The 17,433-nt window shown below is 56.1% G+C and overlaps 1 protein-coding gene across 3 annotated transcripts in view; it reads left to right on the top strand.

The window, feature by feature from the left end:
- BICDL1 (BICD family like cargo adaptor 1) overlaps positions 1-17,368 on the top strand; it is an 87,488-nt gene extending 70,120 nt beyond the window's left edge. Inside the window, exons 5-11 of one of the 3 annotated variants that reach the window (XR_011469048.1) lie at positions 772-951; positions 1,465-1,683; positions 2,672-2,815; positions 7,886-8,016; positions 12,577-12,697; positions 13,423-13,531; positions 15,543-15,617. Coding sequence is in view for 2 of the 3 variants with exons in the window: in XM_070399887.1 (XP_070255988.1) it covers positions 772-951; positions 1,465-1,683; positions 2,672-2,815; positions 7,886-8,016; positions 12,577-12,697; positions 15,543-15,704 (957 nt within the window). In the remaining variant the exon portion in view is untranslated. Of the gene's footprint in view, positions 1-771; positions 952-1,464; positions 1,684-2,671; positions 2,816-7,885; positions 8,017-12,576; positions 12,698-13,422; positions 13,532-15,542 lie in introns of all 3 variants that reach the window. The other 2 variants (XM_070399887.1, XM_070399888.1) reach the window with 2 other exon arrangements.
- The last annotated feature ends 65 nt before the right edge of the window (positions 17,369-17,433 follow it).

Genomic DNA, 17,433 nt, shown 5'->3' with positions numbered 1-17,433 from the left:
CCCACTTGCTCCTCTCTTGTATTGTTTTAAAGTAAATCCCAGAATTTTTATGATTTCATCTGCAAATAACAAATACCTCTAAATGATAAGAACTTGAAAAATATAACCACAGGACTATTGTACTTAAAAAATTAGCAATATTGCCCTAACCGGTTTGGCTCAGTGGATAGAGCGTCGGCCTGCGGACTGAAGAGTCCCGGGTTCGATTCCGGTCAAGGGCATGTACCTGGGTTGCGGGCACATCCCCGGTGGGAGATGTGCAGGAGGCAGCTGATCGATGTCTCTCTCATCGATGTTTCTAACTCTCTACCTCTCTCCCTTCCTCTCTGTAAAAAATCAATAAAATATATTTAAAAAAAAAAAAAAATTAGCAATATTTTCTTAATATCATCAAATACCCAGTCAGGGTTCACATTTTCAATTGTCTTACAAAATCATAATTGCTTTTTATGTTTTTTGTTTGAATCAAGGTACAAATTAAAGTAGGCTGACCCATGGCAGTCGGTTGGTGTCTCTTAAATCTCTTTAACCTACAGGTTCCCCCTTTATCTTTTTTTTTCCCTTAAAATGTATCTGGAAGAACCTGCGCTGCTTGTCCTGTGGGATTCCCCAAATCTGAGTGTCGCTGACTCTGTCCCCCTGGGGTAGCCCAGCATGCTTCTGCCTTCTCTGCATTTGTCTGTAGTTGGGGGTTGGAGGGAGGAGCTCGGGCGGTTCCGGCCGGGCTCCCTGTGGCAAGGCCTGACGGCCCCTGTGCTGTCTCCCCGGAAGCTGCACCAGAGCCAGCTGGAGCTGCAGGAGGTGCGGCTCTCCTGCCGCCAGCTGCAGGGGAAGGTGGAGGAGCTCACCGAGGAGAGGAGCCTGCAGAGCTCGGCCGCCACCAGCACGTCCCTCCTGTCCGAGATCGAGCAGAGCATGGAGGCCGAGGAGCTGGAGCAGGAGAGAGAGCAGGTGCCGCCCCCCCCCCCCCCACACCCCGCCACTCGGGCACGTGGGGATCGCGGGTGACCCGGGCGGGCCCTGCCTGGGCGCCCGCTGCCTCAGTGGGAGCCTGTGGGAGCCGCTAGGCCTGCTGGCCGGAGCCTCATAGGAGTGCTTGTTCACTGGTCGTAGCCTCACCTCTCACACGGACAGGGTCCTAGGTCATTCGTGATCGCCCACTGGCTGCTTCTCATAACCATTCCTTCCAGGTCGGACCGTGCACTGGCTCCCCAGAGCAGCCGCCTAGGGAGAGAAGCGCTTTATTTGGCAGATGGGAGGGGCTCGAGGGCAGGGAACATAAGAATTGGGATTCTGTATAGATGTCCGGGGCCCATAGAACTATCCATACTTTTGGAACAGGTGATTTTTAAAAATTTCTGCCAGAACAGGATCTTAGACACTTGGGTTCACTTACTAGAAAAAGATGAGCGGGTGGCAGCACTCTCTCGAGCCGTAACCGAGAATAATTCTTTTGTGGGGCAGCTGAGACTGCAGCTCTGGGAGGCCTACTGCCAGGTCCGCTACCTCTGCTCCCACCTTCGAGGCAACGACAGTGCCGACTCGGCCGTCTCCACGGACTCCTCGATGGACGAGTCTTCGGAAACCTCGTCTGCCAAGGACGTGCCAGCCGGCAGCTTGCGGACGGCCCTCAGCGAGCTCAAGAGGCTGATCCAGAGCATCGTGGATGGCGCGGAGCCCCCGGTAAGAGGCCGGGCTGAGCGGGGGGTGCCCCGTCCCCTGCAGGACCTGACTGGTGGGAGCTTGAGACCAAGTCCTGAGAGAGGCTCGCTCTGGAGCTGGAGCCTTCGAAACCCGCCGAGGGTCCCTGAGCCCGACCTCTGAGAGCACCGAGCGCCGGGCGAGGAGGGCTGAGAGCCAGGGCGCCCGAGGCTCCGGGACCCTCTCTCCGTGCAGCAGGTGCAGGCCATGGGCTCAGGTGCCAGGGCTTTCTTGGGAAGCTTGGAAGACAGGGCTTTGGGTCCAGGTAAACACTGCAGGTTACTTCCCTGTAGCCCGTTGGTCCTCGGGGTGGGTTAGCCGGGCACAGGCACACGGGGAAGGGCCAGAACTGCTGAGCGTGTCTGAGTGAGCACAGGGTGAGACGATCCACAGCAGGGCTTTCTAGAATCCCAGATGCGGCTCCTCTGTGCAGGAGGGGGCAGTCCCGAGGCTCTGGCAGGCTGGCATTGCTCCTGGCTCCGGGACCGCCTGCTGTAGGCCTCTTCTCTCTCTCTCTCTCTCTCTCTCTCTCTCTCTGGGCTGTTTCTGCTCGGGTTTTATAGAGTGGCTGTGAAGGAAGATGGAAGGCTGGCCATCCTTAGCTGCACGAGCCGCGTGGACCTGTGGGATGGGCTGCAATACGGAGACTGGGTCGTGGCGGGCAAAGGGAGCGGTGGGGGGGACGTGGGCTGTTTACGCCACAACCTTCCCTGAGGCCTGAAACAAAAGAAGTACATGTCTAGCTGCTGCTTGCTGACTAGAGAATCTCTCTCCTCTAACCTTCCTTCCTTGCTTTGTCTCTCTTCTCTCTCTCCGTCCTGCTCTCTGCCCCGCCTCCTGCTATCTTTCTCTCCCCCGAACGGAACCATCTTTCCGCTGGCCGCCTCGTCCCTCCCCTCCACCCTCACCTCTGACCATCTCTCCACTCGCCATCTCCCTGCTTGGCTGGCTCGCTCGGACTTGCTGTCAGAGCTCCCGGAGAATTGAGGATGACTCCTTAGAAGAACAGATAAGGCAGACCAGCGAGGACTCGCGAGCCCTAAGGGAACTCATGGAGGGAGAGAGGGGTAAACTGAGGCAAAGCCTAGAAGAGCTGCAGCAACTCCACAGTCAGGTGAGCACCCGTCCTCGGTCGGTGCAGGGGGACCTGGCGAGCTTCCTCCCGTGTCCCGTTGAGAAGTGGTTCCCTCTGCCGGCTCCTCGGGGGCCGTGACCGAGGTTGAGGTGAGGTGGGCATCTTCCATCTTCGAGAGGAGAAGCCAGTCCCGGTTTAGCCCAGAGTCGCTGTGCAGAGCCGGGGATGGGGTGGTTCTGCTGTCGGCAGTGCCAGCACCGCTCAGGCTCCGAGGTTTTCCAGTCGCTCTTGAGCAGGGAAGTCTGAAAACCAAGGATTGATCTCCAGGCCTCTCCTCTGTAAGTGCCTCGCCTCGGCTAGCCCGTCCCTCAGCTTAGAGGCACTTACGCCGCTCGCGCTGCTCCTTCCCCGCGTGGCCTGAGAGTGGACACCCGTATTCTGACCTGGAGAGTTTCCAAGGCTTAGGAGCCAGCCCCACCCAGAAAGGAGCTTCTGAAATGCGTCCGAGGAGATAAACAGACTCTTCCTGGTGACCAGGGTCAGGTGTCGAGGTTCTGTCCCGCTTGTGGGGGACACCGAGCAGGCAGCCTATTAACCCCGCCCCCACCCAGCCTGCCCCCTTCTTTCCGTCCAAAGCTGTCACCCTCCTGCCACACGGGGCTGATGAGAGAGGGAAGTGCAGCCTGGCTTTCACTCCAGTCGGTCAGTCTTACCTCTCAAAGACCGCCTGGAAATAAACTCTTATCTTTTGGGGGTCGTGCCCCTTAGACTTCCTAGTAGGATTCTCTTGGGAGAAATGGGGAGTCCCGCCCACAGCCGTTCGCCCCTGCGCTCCCTGGGAGGGACCACCGGCAGGACAGGCTGTGGAGAGCCGGCGCTTGTTCCTGGCCACGCGTGGGGAGTGGGTCTGGGCAGCCCGCGGCATTCTCAGGCCTGAAACCCAAGGCCCTTGGGTGTCATTGGCCAGGAAGGGGTTCAGGCGTGGGGACAGGTCTGGCACTGGGAGAGTAGACGCAGGAGAATGCGGATCCGGAGGTTCTGCGGATCGACACAGGCCGTGTCACCGCAAAGCCCGTTTACATTCCTGCCTGGTGCTTACCCGCTCTTGGTCTTGGCTGTTTTTTGTTTTGTTTTGTTGCTTCTCAGAAGAATAAAACTGGAAACCCCGGAGGGCGTCATCTCATCCAGAAGCATAAGCAAGGCGTAGGTGGCTGAGAGTTTGATGTGGAACTTTTTTCTTTAATTTATTGATTTGAGACAGAGAGAAACATCAGTTTGTTGTTCCACCCATGTGTGCATTCATTGGTTGATCTTGTCTGTGCCCTGGCTGGGGGTCCCACGCACAAACTCCACATGTCGGGGCGACGCTCCAACAACCGCACCCCCGGCCAGGCCTGAGCGCGGGCTCTGAAAGGGACAGCCCCGTGCTTCCCCACATCCGGGCCTTCTCTCCGGCTTCTCCGCCGAGGCCTCTCCCTGACATGCACGTGGTCTCAGCCTTCCTCAGCCATCAGGTCCCGGTCAGGGTTCGCGTCCTCGGAGCCGCCCCGGCCCTGCTGTGTCATCCTTGCCCTCGCTCACATCTCATCTTCCCAGTCCCTAGGCCCCCACGCAGACTAGCTCGAGGTCTGATGTACCTTTTATCTCCTCCTAAAGCAGCGGTTCTCAACCTGTGGGTTGCGACCCCTTTGGGGGTCGAACGATCCTTTCACAGGGGTCGCCTAAGACCATCGGAAAACACATATATAATTACATACTGTTTTTGTGATTAATCACTATGCTTTAATTATGTTCAATGTGTCACAATGAAAATACATCCTGCATATCAGATATTTACATTACGATGCATAACAGTAGCAAAATTACAGTTATGAAGTAGCAACGAAAATAATTTTATGGCTTGGTCACAACATGAGGAACTGTATTAAAGGGTCGCGGCATTAGGAAGGTTGAGAACCACTGTCCTAAAGCATCTAGTGCGGTGCCTTGTCAGACACAGAGTTGTCCAGTGAAAGCACAAACAAAGCCCTAGATATATAACTTCAGGATGTTTTCTTTGATGCTATTCAGTCACGAGGACGGCCACCTTTTTGGGAAAGGTGGGCTTAGGGGTGGCTGTGCCCTGTCGTGTAAGAAGCCAGATCAGTCCTCGGGACCACCATCAGCAAGTTGCCTGTGGGGGGGCGGGGGGGGCGCAGAGCTTACAACCAGGTGGGCACCGTGCGGGGTGCTGGATGTTACTCATCTCTTTTGATCCTCACAACAACTTGATGGTGGGAAATACTTGTATTCTTGCTTTTTATGAAAAGTAGGTGAAACTGGGAGGGCGAGTCCCTGTCACTTCTAAGGCAGAGAGAGCTGGTGGTCTCTATCGTGACCAGGTTTCCAGGCCAAAGCAAAACATTCTTGTTGAGCCCGGCCAGCATGGCCCAAGGGTTGAGCGTTGATCTGTGAACCAGGAGGTCACGGTTCGGTTCCTGGTCAGGGCACATGCCCGGGTTGCGGGCTCAGTCCCCAGTAAGGTTCGCGCAGGAGGCAGCCGATCAGTGATTCTCATCATTGATGTTTCTGTCTTTCTCCTTCTCCCTTCTCTGAAATCGATAAAGTTCTTGTTGGGTTTTATCTGGAGCATATTAAATGCTGGCATTGCCTGCCTAGCACGTACTTTTATCTGTTGCTTACTCAGCGTGGAACACCTGGCTGGCCCACGCTGGCCGAGTCACATCAGGGCTCACATGGTCTCCAGGTGCCTGGCTGTCCCTGCCAGGTGCTTTCTGAGTCCTGAGTCCTGGGCTGTCAGGCTGCAGAGCCTGCTGCCAAGTAGGGCGAGGCCGGGCTTCTCGCCCATTGCCTTGACTGCCTCGGGGTGAGCTGCACATGTGTGTCGTCCTCTGTAGGATGAGCCGCACATGCGTGTCCTCCTCTGCAGGGTGAGCCGCACATGTGTGTCCTCCTCTGCAGGGTGAGCCGCACATGTGTGTCCTCCTCTGCAGGGTGAGCCGCACATGTGTGTCCTCCTCTGCAGGGTGAGCCGCACATGTGTGTCCTCCTCTGCATGGTGAGCCGCACATGTGTGTCCTCCTCTGCAGGGTGAGCCGCACATGTGTGTCCTGCCTCTGCAGGGTGAGCCGCACATGCGTGTCCTGCCTCTGCAGGGTGAGCCGCACATGTGTGTCCTCCTCTGCAGGGTGAGCCGCACATGTGTGTCCTCCTCTGCAGGGTGAGCCACACACGTGTGTCCTGGCCTCTGCAGGGTGAGCCGCACATGTGTGTCCTGGCCTCTGCAGGGTGAACCGCACATGTGTGTCCTCCTCTGCCGGGTGAGCCACACATGCGTGTCCTCCTCTGCATGGTGAGCCGCACATGTGTGTCCTCTGCAGGGTGAGCCGCACATGTGTGTCCTCCTCTGGAGGGTGAGCCACACACGTGTGTCCTGGCCTCTGCAGGGTGAGCCACACACGTGTGTCCTGGCCTCTGCAGGGTGAGCCACACACGTGTGTCCTGGCCCCTGCAGGCGCCCCCGCCTGTTCTTCCCTAAGGCTGCTCACCCTGCTCATCGGAGCTGTCCCCACCTCAGAAGCACCAGGGCCTGACGTTCCTTACCAGGCTCCCAAGAGCACGAAACCCATTGCCCTAGTGACAGCAAATGGTCCTGTGTCCCTCTTCATGGTGGGTGTCCTCTGGCTTCCTCCCCGCGGCTGCTTGCGCTGCAGCTGCAACTTGGCTGTCTTAGCTGGGGAGTCCCGGGCCCTGGCTCAGCCTCATTCTGTGGGGATGGTTGGGCTTCGAGGAGTAAACCGAAGGTGGCGTCTCTCCCCTCGAGGGAGGGACAGACCTGTGTGGACGGAGCCTCCCCTGGAAACATGTCAGAAGTACGAGTGATATTTAACAAGAGGGCAGGAGGCATCCGGCTGCAGGCTGATCTGTCACCTGTGAGAAGGGGCCCACCCTTCCAGTCATTCAACAAATACGTTTGAGAGCTCCGCCCGCCAGGTGGCAAACGACAGAAACTCAGTCCCAGAAACTCAGTCCGCTTCACTGAAGCAGGAAGAGAAGGCATGGGCGGGAGACCTGGCCCTTACAGAGCCCACAGGAAGGTTGGAGAACTGAGCTCCAGGACAGGAAGGAGCCGTGGGCAGTGGCAGCAACCGACTGTCCATGTAACACCTTCCCAATGGCCTGAGGCAGTCAGGCGGGGGGGGGGGGGGGCGGGGGTAGGAGGGGCAGGCGAGACCAGCAAGGCTGGGGTTCACGCCCAGGTGCCTCGGAAAAGATACGTCTTTTCCCTTTGGACTCCCCAGTCGGGGAGGACATGCCCTGTCTCCCACCGAGACACATCCAGGAATGCCCCAGAACAGGGAGGGAGTTTGGATGGTGGCTAGCCAGGAAAATCTCAGCTGTCCGCTCACTGCACAGCATCCTGGGATTAACATCGCCGAGTCAGGCTCCGAGGTGCACGGATGCTGGGACGTGCTTCCTGCCGTCAGAGCTCGGTGTGCCGGGGTCACCATGGTGCGTGGGGTGCGCCGTGCCACCAAGGGGCTCCCAGCAGAGGACGGGCTGTGGTGTCCTCTGAGGCACAGGGCACGGGGAGGGTGGCAGGTGTGAAGGGAAAGGTGATCTCATCGCTTAGGTGTGTGAGCTGCATGTGCTGTGACCAGGGGGCAGCGTGAAGGTGGAGGCGCCAGGCCGGGCCGAGTGCTGTCGCAGGGATGGGACCAGGTCCCGGGCTCTTCCCAGCCAGGTCCTGTGGGTGGCAGTGCTCCTTGTTGAGTTTCTACCAAAAGAAGTGAGTTTCAGAGCCTGGTGCATGTGTAGCCCCCTCCGTTAGTTCCCTGGGGTTGCCTTGGAATAAAGGAGGTGGTGCAGTGGGCCGTGTACGGAGGGGACCTGGCCCCATGGCTGCGGCCCAGGGCTGCGGACCCCTGCCTAGGATGTGGCATCCTTTCTCCAAGAGAGATGGGCCTCCCGCGGGCAGCGGGCAGCTACCAGCCCGCATGGCACAGGCCCCGCGCCTGCCTGGAGTTTCCCGGCCTCTCTCCCTCTCGGAGGGAGACCCCAGCCAGCAGCTGTGGCATCGTCATGCTCACCCCTTCGGCTTCCCTGCAGGTGACTCTGCTGAGTGTGGAGATGACTGCACTCAAGGAGGAGAGAGACCGACTCAGAGTGACATCTGAGGACAAGGAGCCGAAGGAGCAGCTTCAGAAGGCCGTCCGGGACCGGGACGAGGCCATTGCCAAGTGAGTGAGCAGCGCTCCTTCCCTCCACGGTCATCAGCAGGAGCCTGCCTGTCCGCTCCGGGCCAAGGTTACATCCTCAGAGGAATATAAAAGTGAAAGAGAGTCTCCCTGCTACCCACCCTCCCCCCACACCCGTTCTTCTCTCCAGGCAGACACTGCTGAACGCTGGGTGGGCGTGGCCTGCAGACCTCTCTCCTCGTGTGCAATGTAGTTGCCGTGGGCTTTTGAAAAGCATCAGTGGATGATGCTCTACATGTGTTGTTTTTCCCCCCACTTATGTCTGAGAGAGCCTTCCAATTTCATTATAAATGTACTAGAGGCCTGGGGCACAGATTCGTGCACCGGTGGGGTCCCTCGGCCTGGCCTGCACCCCCTCTCACAATCTGGGACCCCTTTGGGGGATGTTGGAGGCCCAGTGCACAGATTCAGCCCGATCCCCGCAGGCCAGGCCGAGGGACCCTATGTGCACCAGGCCTCTAGTATGCATATAAGATCTTTGGTTGATCCAGCGGTTCTCAGCCTGTGGGTCGCGACCCCTTTGGCGGTCGAACTACCCTTTCAGAGGGGTCGCCTAAGACCATCCTGCATATCAGATATTTACATGACGATTCATAACAGTAGCAACATTACAGTTATGAAGCAGCAACGAAAATAATTTTATGGTTGGGTCACAACATGAGGAACTGTATTTAAAGGGCCAGAAGGTTGAGAACCGCTGGGTTAATCTCCTCCCGCCCTCCGCCCTCCTCCCTTCCCTCTGAGATTCCTCAGTCTGTTCCATGTTTCCATGCCTGTGCATTGAGTGTCTGCCCCCGGTAGTATCATAGCTACCGGAGCAGCCGGACGGTCGCTTAGGCTTTTATATATATAGATATCTACCTGGACATTATTATTTTGGGGTGGGTTTTTTCAACTTTTATTATGGACGTTTTCAAACATACACAGAAGTAGAAAACAAGCTGGATCCCTTCTTACCCATCTCTCAGCTTCAACACTGATCAGCATGTGGCTAGTGTCTGACATCCCCACCCTCACCCACCTCCCCACTGGAGGTGTTGAAGAAAACCACAGCACATCCTATCCACTCACCTATAAACACTTCCGTGTGGATCTCTGCCAGAAAAAGGCACTTTCTGTAAAACACAACCCACAGTGCAGTTACCACACTTGAGAAAAGTCATAGTAATTTCTTATGTCATCTAGTATCCAGGGTTCAGATCTTCCCAGTTGTCCCGTGAATCTTTTTGTAATTAGACTCAGACTCCAGAGACTCCATTTACTCGATATGTCCCCAGTCTTCCCTCCATTTTTTAAATATTGCATTTATTCATTGAAGAAACTGGGTTGTTTCAGAGTTTACATTCTCACTGTGATTGCATCCCCAGAGTGTCATTTAACATTTTTCTCTGTCTGCTGTATTTCCAGGAAACTGTAACTTTTTAATGTTTTCTTGAGCTGAGAAGAAAAGTATAAATGCATTCTCTTACATTCAAAAAATTTGGAAGTACATAAGCAAAACACATATTTCCCTATCCCCATCTTGTGTTAAATTGTTGTTAATCCTCACCTGAGGATATTTTTCCATTGATTTTTTTTTTTTTTTAAGAGAGAGAGGGGCCCTAACCGGTTTGGCTCAGTGGATAGAGCGTCAGCCTGCGGACTGAAGGGTTCCAGGTTCGATTCCGGTCAAGGGCATGTACCTTGGTTGCGGGCACATCCTCAGTAGGGAGTGTGCAGGAGGCAGCTGATTGATGTTTCTCTCTCATCGATGTTTCTAACTCTATCCCTCTCCCTTCCTCTCTTTAAAAAATCAATAAAATGTATTTTTTTTTTAAAGAGTGGAAGGGAGGGGGAGAGACAGAAAGAAGCATTGATGTGAGAGAAACACATCAATTGGTTGCCTCCTGCACATGATGCCCCAACCAGGGCCAGGGATCGAGCTTGCAACCAAGGTACATGCCCTTGACCTGAATAGCATCTGGGACCCTTCAATCCGAGGACCAATGCTCTATCCACTGAGCCATACCAGCTACGGCCTAAATTATTTCTTTATCATGCACTCAGTCTATACCCTATTCACTGAGTGGGAGGAGATACAAAGTTCTAAAATTGTATCTGCTTTTAGAGTGCTTTGCAACACATTAATAACATTTGTGCGTCACTTTGCTGTTTGCAAAACACTTTTATCCTTTAATGCTCCCAGCCACAGCAAGGGGTAGAAAATTTTAATCCCAGTTTTACACATGAGAACACAGATTCTTTCCCCAGGATCACAGCCCAGTGGTGATCACTGGCCTCCACCTCAGGCCTCCGACTCTTGTCCCCACATCCTTTCCCCTTACCATGTGGCTGTTTGTCAGGAACCAAAAGGAGCTCATTTGAAACAGATTGTAAATATGCCTTTTAAGAAAATAATAGGATACATTTTAATTTCTGACTTTAAAATTCCCTACACCTTTCCCCTTCTCACTTCCTCACCCACTCCTCCCCACCTTTCTGTTGTCTTCATTCATTTTCATCATTTTAGTTTTACCTTTGGGTCTCTATCTGGTCAGACCCCATTATCAGTTCATTTAGGAATTTTACACTCAGTGAGGCTCACAAACCTATATGTTGACCAATGAACTTTCAAAAAGAGTCTGGAGGTTTTGGCTAAAAATACATGATATTATTCAAGGGTGTTAAAAGTTTGTAGTTTGGGAAACCGGCTAGGCAGAAACCCGCACAGGGTTGCAGAGAAGAAAGGAGAGTGAGGAGGTCTGCAAGTCCCGCATTCTCAGCCCTGGGATTGGCCCAGGAGTTACCAGGCCCAGGTCAGGTTGTCTGGAGGCACCCTCTGCTCCTGGGCTGCCAGAATCCTACGGTTCCCTAATGTGATCTCCTCACTAAACACAAACAAACTCGAGGGCTAGCAATCCAGCTTATAAAAACAAAAAGGAGTCCGTTGCTAGTGTTTTCATTTAAATGAGGAATTCTAGCCTCTGAAATAATTCCTTTTACATCTCTGGTTGCTGTTTGCGTTCGTGGTTTCTGCAGTTTTGCTTTCTGGCTTGGGGCTTCTCATGAATGACAAGCACTGAGATCCCCAGTGTGCAGTCTGAGGCCGGATAGGAGGTGGGGAGGCGGGCCCTGCCTCAGGCGCCGGGGGAAGACGACCCCTCCTCCGAGCTCCGCCTCGCCCTCCGCCCGCAGCGTTAGCACTTTCCGGGTCTCCAGGTTGCTCGTGGCGCCACCTGCCGGGAGACGCCCGGGAACTCCAGCGGCGGCAGCGGGGTGGGGCGCTGGGATCCTCTCCGACAGGCTGGGCGTCCGTGGCAACCGGCTCCACGGAGGAGTTCCGCTGTTTGCCACTGGCCAATAGCAGCGGGCGTGACGTGTGACGTGGCAGCTGGGGTGTCTGAGGCGCCGGCGCTCATTGGACAGGCTCCGCTCTGGTCCCTGCAGCCGCATTGCGGGCGGCAACCCCAGCGGTTGTCCTGAGCGACTTGTCTAGGAAGGGCGGGCGGAGCAGTGGGGTGTCAGGGGAGGTGACTGATTGCTCGGTGGACTGGAGGCCAGTGAGGAAGTGACGGTCATGGTGGTGGCCTGAATTCTCTACCCCAACTGCCCCGCCTTCCAGCCATGCTTAGCCCGGTGCGTTCCTGAGGCCGGAGCTGGGCGGCCTCTGCAGGCGGGTCCTCCAGCTGTGCAGGCGGGTCCTCGGGTCGCTGGCCCTGTACGAGGAGGACACTTTTGCGAGTCTTCGTCGTGTCGAATGCAAAAGGGATGAAGACAAGGACCAGTGCCGCCTCTGCACAGGCGGCCCCGTTAGTCTGCATTTTTATGCCCGTTCCCCCACCCCCTCCCCATTAATATTATTTTGCATTGAGCTGGAACTTAGCAGTGTTGGGCAAGGTTTACGAAGTAGTGTGTGTAAACATTTCAGAATGTGAAAATGCCAAAGTGTGTGTGAGCACTTCCCCATCAATGATCATCATCCAGAGATAACAAAGTAGACATTTTTGCCTGTGACCTTGTATACACACAGGCACTTCTTCTTTTCCGAAGCAAGTATATCCGACCTTGTTTTCTGGTGCTTTCCGCCCCCAGGTCCAAATACATGGTGAGTAATTTACCACCAGGCCCCTCGTCATTGGCTTCTGTGACTAGCTGAGCTGTGATCATCACCACTCTGTGGCCACCTTTGCACATGTATCTCTTAGATTCCTTAAGGGGGGTATTGCTAGTGAAAAGGGGGGACCAGGAGGACAAGGTCCTCTCACAGAGACTGGCCTTTTGGGAGAAGGATTAGCAGCTCCCTAGTGAGGCCTCGGGGATCTAGTCCTCTTAACCACTTCTTGTCTGTGAGTGTGGGTGACAGATAATCCTCCCCAGGCTGCTTAGGAAAATGGAGAACAGTCTGTGAAAGCATGCTGCGAACTGCCCAGCCTCCCAGAGTAACATCGTGGTTACTGTTACTGTTTGTTACGAGTTTGGGGTCAGAGCCGTTTCCTCATCCGGTGGTAAAGAACCAGCCCGTCTGGCACGAGGTGTCCATGCTCACGGCTTGTCTGTTTCCAGGAAGAACGCTGTGGAGCTAGAACTCGCCAAGTGCAAGATGGACATGATGTCTCTGAACAGCCAGCTGCTGGATGCCATTCAGCAGAAACTCAACCTCTCCCAGCAGCTCGAGGCTTGGCAGGTAAGGGCGGGGAAGACGAGGCTCCGGAGGGGTCTGCATGGAGGCAGCGTGTGAGGAGGAGGGTTTGGTCCTGGAGGGTCCGGTGTGCATGGGTGAGCAGTAGCCCTGTCTCACCTGTGGAGGTCAGAGTCCTGCTTCCCCGTCCCCGGGAGGATGCCTGGGGATGCTCTCAGGAGCAGTGGGGCCAGGCTGTGCTGCGTGGGGCTGTGGCGACCTCCAGGCTCGGCACAGGGGCCTCCTTCGCAGCTTTGTTTAAATCGGCTGGAAAGAAACAGCTGTTCAGGTGGAGGGCCCAGGAAGCCCTATATGACTGAACGAAAACAGTCGGGTGTAGCTCAGCAGCCCTGAAGTCGCTGCAGCTGCTGCCCTTCCCTTTCTCCAAGGCCAGCTTCTTTTTGCGGAAGAGTCCATCCTGGTGCGAGCTGGGGGACAGAGCCAGTGCGTCCCTCTGGGGCCGCCGCTTTCAGAGCCAGCAGCCCACCCCTCAGGCCTGACATGGCTCTCCTCTGAGCCAGGGCTGTCCTGGCTCTTGTTAACGAGGCCGGCCGCGTAGTACAGTTCAGGACATGGGTGTGACCATTCGTTAGACACCTGTGGCTCCAGGCGAGCCCGCTGTGGAGGGGCATGGACTGCTGCTGCAGGGCCCTGAGCTGTGACCCTCCCTCCACGCCCAGAGCTGGTCCTTGGCTTACGTCCTGTTCTTTTCTCTTCTCTCCTGGCTACAGTTTGCTTCCTCAGGGCTTTTTACTATCTGGCTCCTTTGGTTTCTGATCTAGTGGCCTTTCTCAGTTCCTGTATCAACAGCTTTAGTTGTACACCCCTCCTGCCTTTGAGGTGAGATTGCGCTCTCATCCCATCCACCCTTACCCCCTCTACCATGAAAGTCCCGTCCCTGTCGCACCTCGTGGCCCACCGCGTCTGTGTGCTGGAGTCCGGCATCATGTCTGTACTGTGCGCCATGCCATCACACCCGGCCTCTCCTCCCGTCATCACCACGCCCGTGAATTGGGCAGCATGTGGCCCGGTACTGACAGGCTGAGCCTGGTTTCTTGGTAGCACCTCCTCATAATTGGGTCACTTTGCTCACAGAGATAACGGCAGGTATGGGATTATGAGCAGCTTATTTATGCTCGAGTGTGAGTGTGTGTGAGAGAGAGAGAGAGATGTTCTAAAGCAGCAGTTCTCAACCTGTGGGTCGCGACCCCTTTGGGGGTCGAACAACCCTTTCACAGGGGTCGCCTAAGACCATCGGAAAACACATATATAATTACATATTGTTTTTGTGATTAATCACTATGCTTTAATTATGTTCAGTTTGTAACAATGAAAATACATCCTGCATATCAGATATTTACATTACGATTCATAACAGTAGCAAAATTACAGTTATGAAGTAGCAACGAAAATAATTTTATGGTTGGGGGTCACCACAACATGAGGAACTGTATGAAAGGGTCGCGGCATCAGGAAGGTTGAGAACCACTGTTCTAAAGTGAGATAAGCATGAAAATGCGGCGTGCGATGTGCCAGCACAAACACTGGCCCCTCTGAAAGGGCTCCTTCCTGCAGGACGCTCTGCGGTTCCTGATGCTGCATTTAACCACGTAGATCCTATTGAGCGCGGCCGACGTGCAGGCACTGCTGTGGGTTAGAGCGGGGACTGGGCTGCAAGCAGGGAGCATGTCTCCTATTTCTGAGAGGAGGAGGGTGCAGGGAGGACGAGGAGTGTGACGCCAGTCGGATGGAAGGAGAGGTGGGAGGGAGGACAGGATGTGGCCAAAGGAGAGAATAAGAGCTCCTTGCTGGCCAGGCGGCCGCCTGGTGATGGCTAAGAAGTCTTTGCTTCACGCTGAAACCTGCAGACATTGGCGTGACCGCTGGTGAGAGCTTGGGTGAGAGTGTAGATGGACAAGCTGCTCAGGGAGGGGCCAGCAGCCCACTTCTGCGCTCCTCCAGTGAGTGGTTGCCTGACCTTGGCAACCCTAGCCCAAGGCTCAGGCTTTTGCCAGGACATCCCAGGGCCCGCAGGGCTCGAGATGCTTATGCTTCCTGCTGATGTGGCCTAGACAGGGCTGCCTGGATTTCTAAACCAACAGTGTTCCTGCTGTGTTGGCGGCAAAATGCCTTGTCAAAAGGAGTCTTGCACAGAATCGGAGTTTAGCAACTAGAATAGAGTGGCACTGCGTCCAGAGGCTCCTCTGAGGTCAGAGCTGCTGCTCTGTAAGGTGGAGTCGGATGAGGGGCATTTTCTAGGCAACTGGCCCAAATTGGAAGGGGGAAGGTGCTCCCCCAGTGAGGAGGCTAAGGACCTGGGCCTGTTGAGCAAGACGAGCCCTGAGGCGGTGATGGGAGCCTCCCAAGGAGAGGCTGTGCGTGTGGTTGTTGGTAGGCAAGGGAGGCACCCAGGGAGTCTGTGTCCTCGTCACATGCAATTGCCAGTGAGGTAGCTCAGGCCGATAATAATCAGAAAGCTGGGCTGGAGAGCTGGCAAGCTGAGGTTGCCAGCAGGGGCGGGCACCCACCCAGCCTCAAAGGTCATAGGAGGCAGGGCAGAGGGCCGGTCACCGTGGAGACAGACAGGAAGATACCAGCGGCAGGCACTCTGGCCGTCTGTGGGGTCAGCCGAGGGGTAGCACTGTGGAGAGGCGAGCTCAAGCCCTGAGATGAGGTGTGTGGCTCCTGTGTCCTGGCATCTACACTTGCTTTCTTGGTTGGGGCAGCCCCTCCCTCATCTCCTCCCTCATCCTCATCTCCTGTCCTTCGGTCCTTCAGACGTGTCACCTCCCTGCCCGCCCCCAGTGTCAGAACTCTGCCCTGCTCAGCCCCTCTGCTCTGCTCTCTGCAGGATGACATGCACAGGGTCATTGACCGGCAGCTGATGGACACGCACCTGAAGGAACGGAGCCGGCCTGCTGCTGCCCTCTCCAGGGCCCGTGGCGCAGGGCGTGGGGTCGAGCCCAGCACCGCTGAAGGCAAACGGCTATTCTCATTCTTCAGGAAAATTTAAGTTGGGAGGAGTCAGGCCAGCGAGGACAGGTGGACTGGAGGCGAGGAAAGGGTGCAGGTGAGGCCGAGAGCACTGTGTTCATGTGCAAGGGCTTCCCTGCTGGGCTCTGGGGCGCTGCCCGCCCACACTGGGGCCATGTCCTCCAGGAGGGCCTGCCTGGCTCCTGAAGGCCGCCCTGGGTAGAGGGACAGGCAGGAGCCTGTCCCCATGGCCCAGCCCAGCCCAGCCTGGGCTTCCCTAGGATCTGCTGCTGTTGAGCAGGGCTCAGGCTGCCCAGAGCGGCCCACCCCTCAGTGGCTCCCGTGCCCAACCCCAGGCTGCTGCCCTCCCTGTGGGATCTGGGGATCGGGAGAAACAGGCCCTCTCTGCGTCCTCAGGAGGCTGCCCCCGGGGCCGAGCCTGCAGGGCACCACGCCCAGGCCTGAGCCTCCATCCTCCCCAGCCCTGGCCCAGGGAGTAAGGGGAGGCGGCCCCTCACCCATGTGCATGCACCTCTGTCAGGAGCACCTCTAGGCAGGAGACCCAGCCTGTGGGGCCTGACGGCTGGGGCTGTTCTCGTGCGCTCGGCCACAGTGGGCTCTGCAAAGGCTTGGCTGAGGCCATCCGAGCCCAGAGGAAGAAGGGCCTGCCCCCAGCGCCACTGCTCTCCCTCCCGGCCTGTGCCAGGGCAGGCCTCCCCCTCAGCCAGTCTTCTCACAGGTCCTCTGCAGGCTTGAGCCATCCAGCCCTTTCCCTTCATGGGCCAGGGCTGGGAGGGGTCCCCGCCTCCCAGCCTCCTGCTCCCCTCACCTATACAAGTTCTTGGTTCAGCCAAGCAAGCCCAGGACACAGAATGGCCCCAGAAGGCTCTGCAGCCACCTCCACCTCAAGGGCAGCACTGTCACCACGGGCGATGCCTCCAGATACTGCCCACCAGGCCTGCGGAAGGATGAGTCCTGCAACTGCTGCTCCCTCGGCAGCCACGCACCTTCTGAGGAGGCCCTCGCTCAGAGGCACCGGCTGAGCCAGCCGCGAGCTGCCTCACCTGGGAGCAGCCCAGGAGGGATGAGCGGAAAGAATGTACCTATAGATATGTACATACCACAGTGCTGTACTTTTGTATGTAGCAATCATGTAAATACATGTATGGATTTTATAATATACATATTATATATAAATCTATAAATGCATATTTTTAGAAAAACAGCACACCACTGCTTCTTTTGAAAATAGTCTCAGAATAAATTGAATTTCTACAGAGCTTCCTGCCTCTGTCATTGGTGCCCGAAAGGGGTGTTAGAACGCAACTTACCTTTCAGGACCGCCACTGGCTGGCACGCAGAGGCAGCAACAGTGAGCCCCTCATACACAGGGACCCAACCAGTGCGTTCAGCCAGGAAGGGGCACCTCCCCGGGAGGGTGGAGACACCCTGTCAGTGACAGCTGTTTTGGGAGCAGTGGCCGAAGGCGCTGCCCCCACGCCCACCCCGGCTGGGCTCCCTGCCAGTGAAGGCTGCCGTTGCCCAGCCACGGGCAGGCCCTCCAGCTTGGCAGAAACTTCAAGCCCGAACGAAGTCAGGCAGGCGAAGCTTCCACTGCACCCTTCCGGACGTGAGAGAAACAGGGCGCTTCCCTGGCATCTTCGCACTGCGCTCAGCCAATGATCGAACCAGAGAACCTCCACGTGGACCAGCCTTCCATGGGGAAAGTGAACTGGGCTTCTCAGTCCCTGGGCCTCAGGCAAGAACCC

This window comes from Myotis yumanensis, unplaced genomic scaffold (genome assembly GCF_028538775.1).
Source record: "Myotis yumanensis isolate MYYU_CA2020_CCGP unplaced genomic scaffold, mMyoYum1.0.hap1 SCAF_19, whole genome shotgun sequence".
Classification (NCBI taxonomy): domain Eukaryota; kingdom Metazoa; phylum Chordata; class Mammalia; order Chiroptera; family Vespertilionidae; genus Myotis; species Myotis yumanensis.
This window is presented reverse-complemented; position numbering and strand designations above follow the sequence as displayed.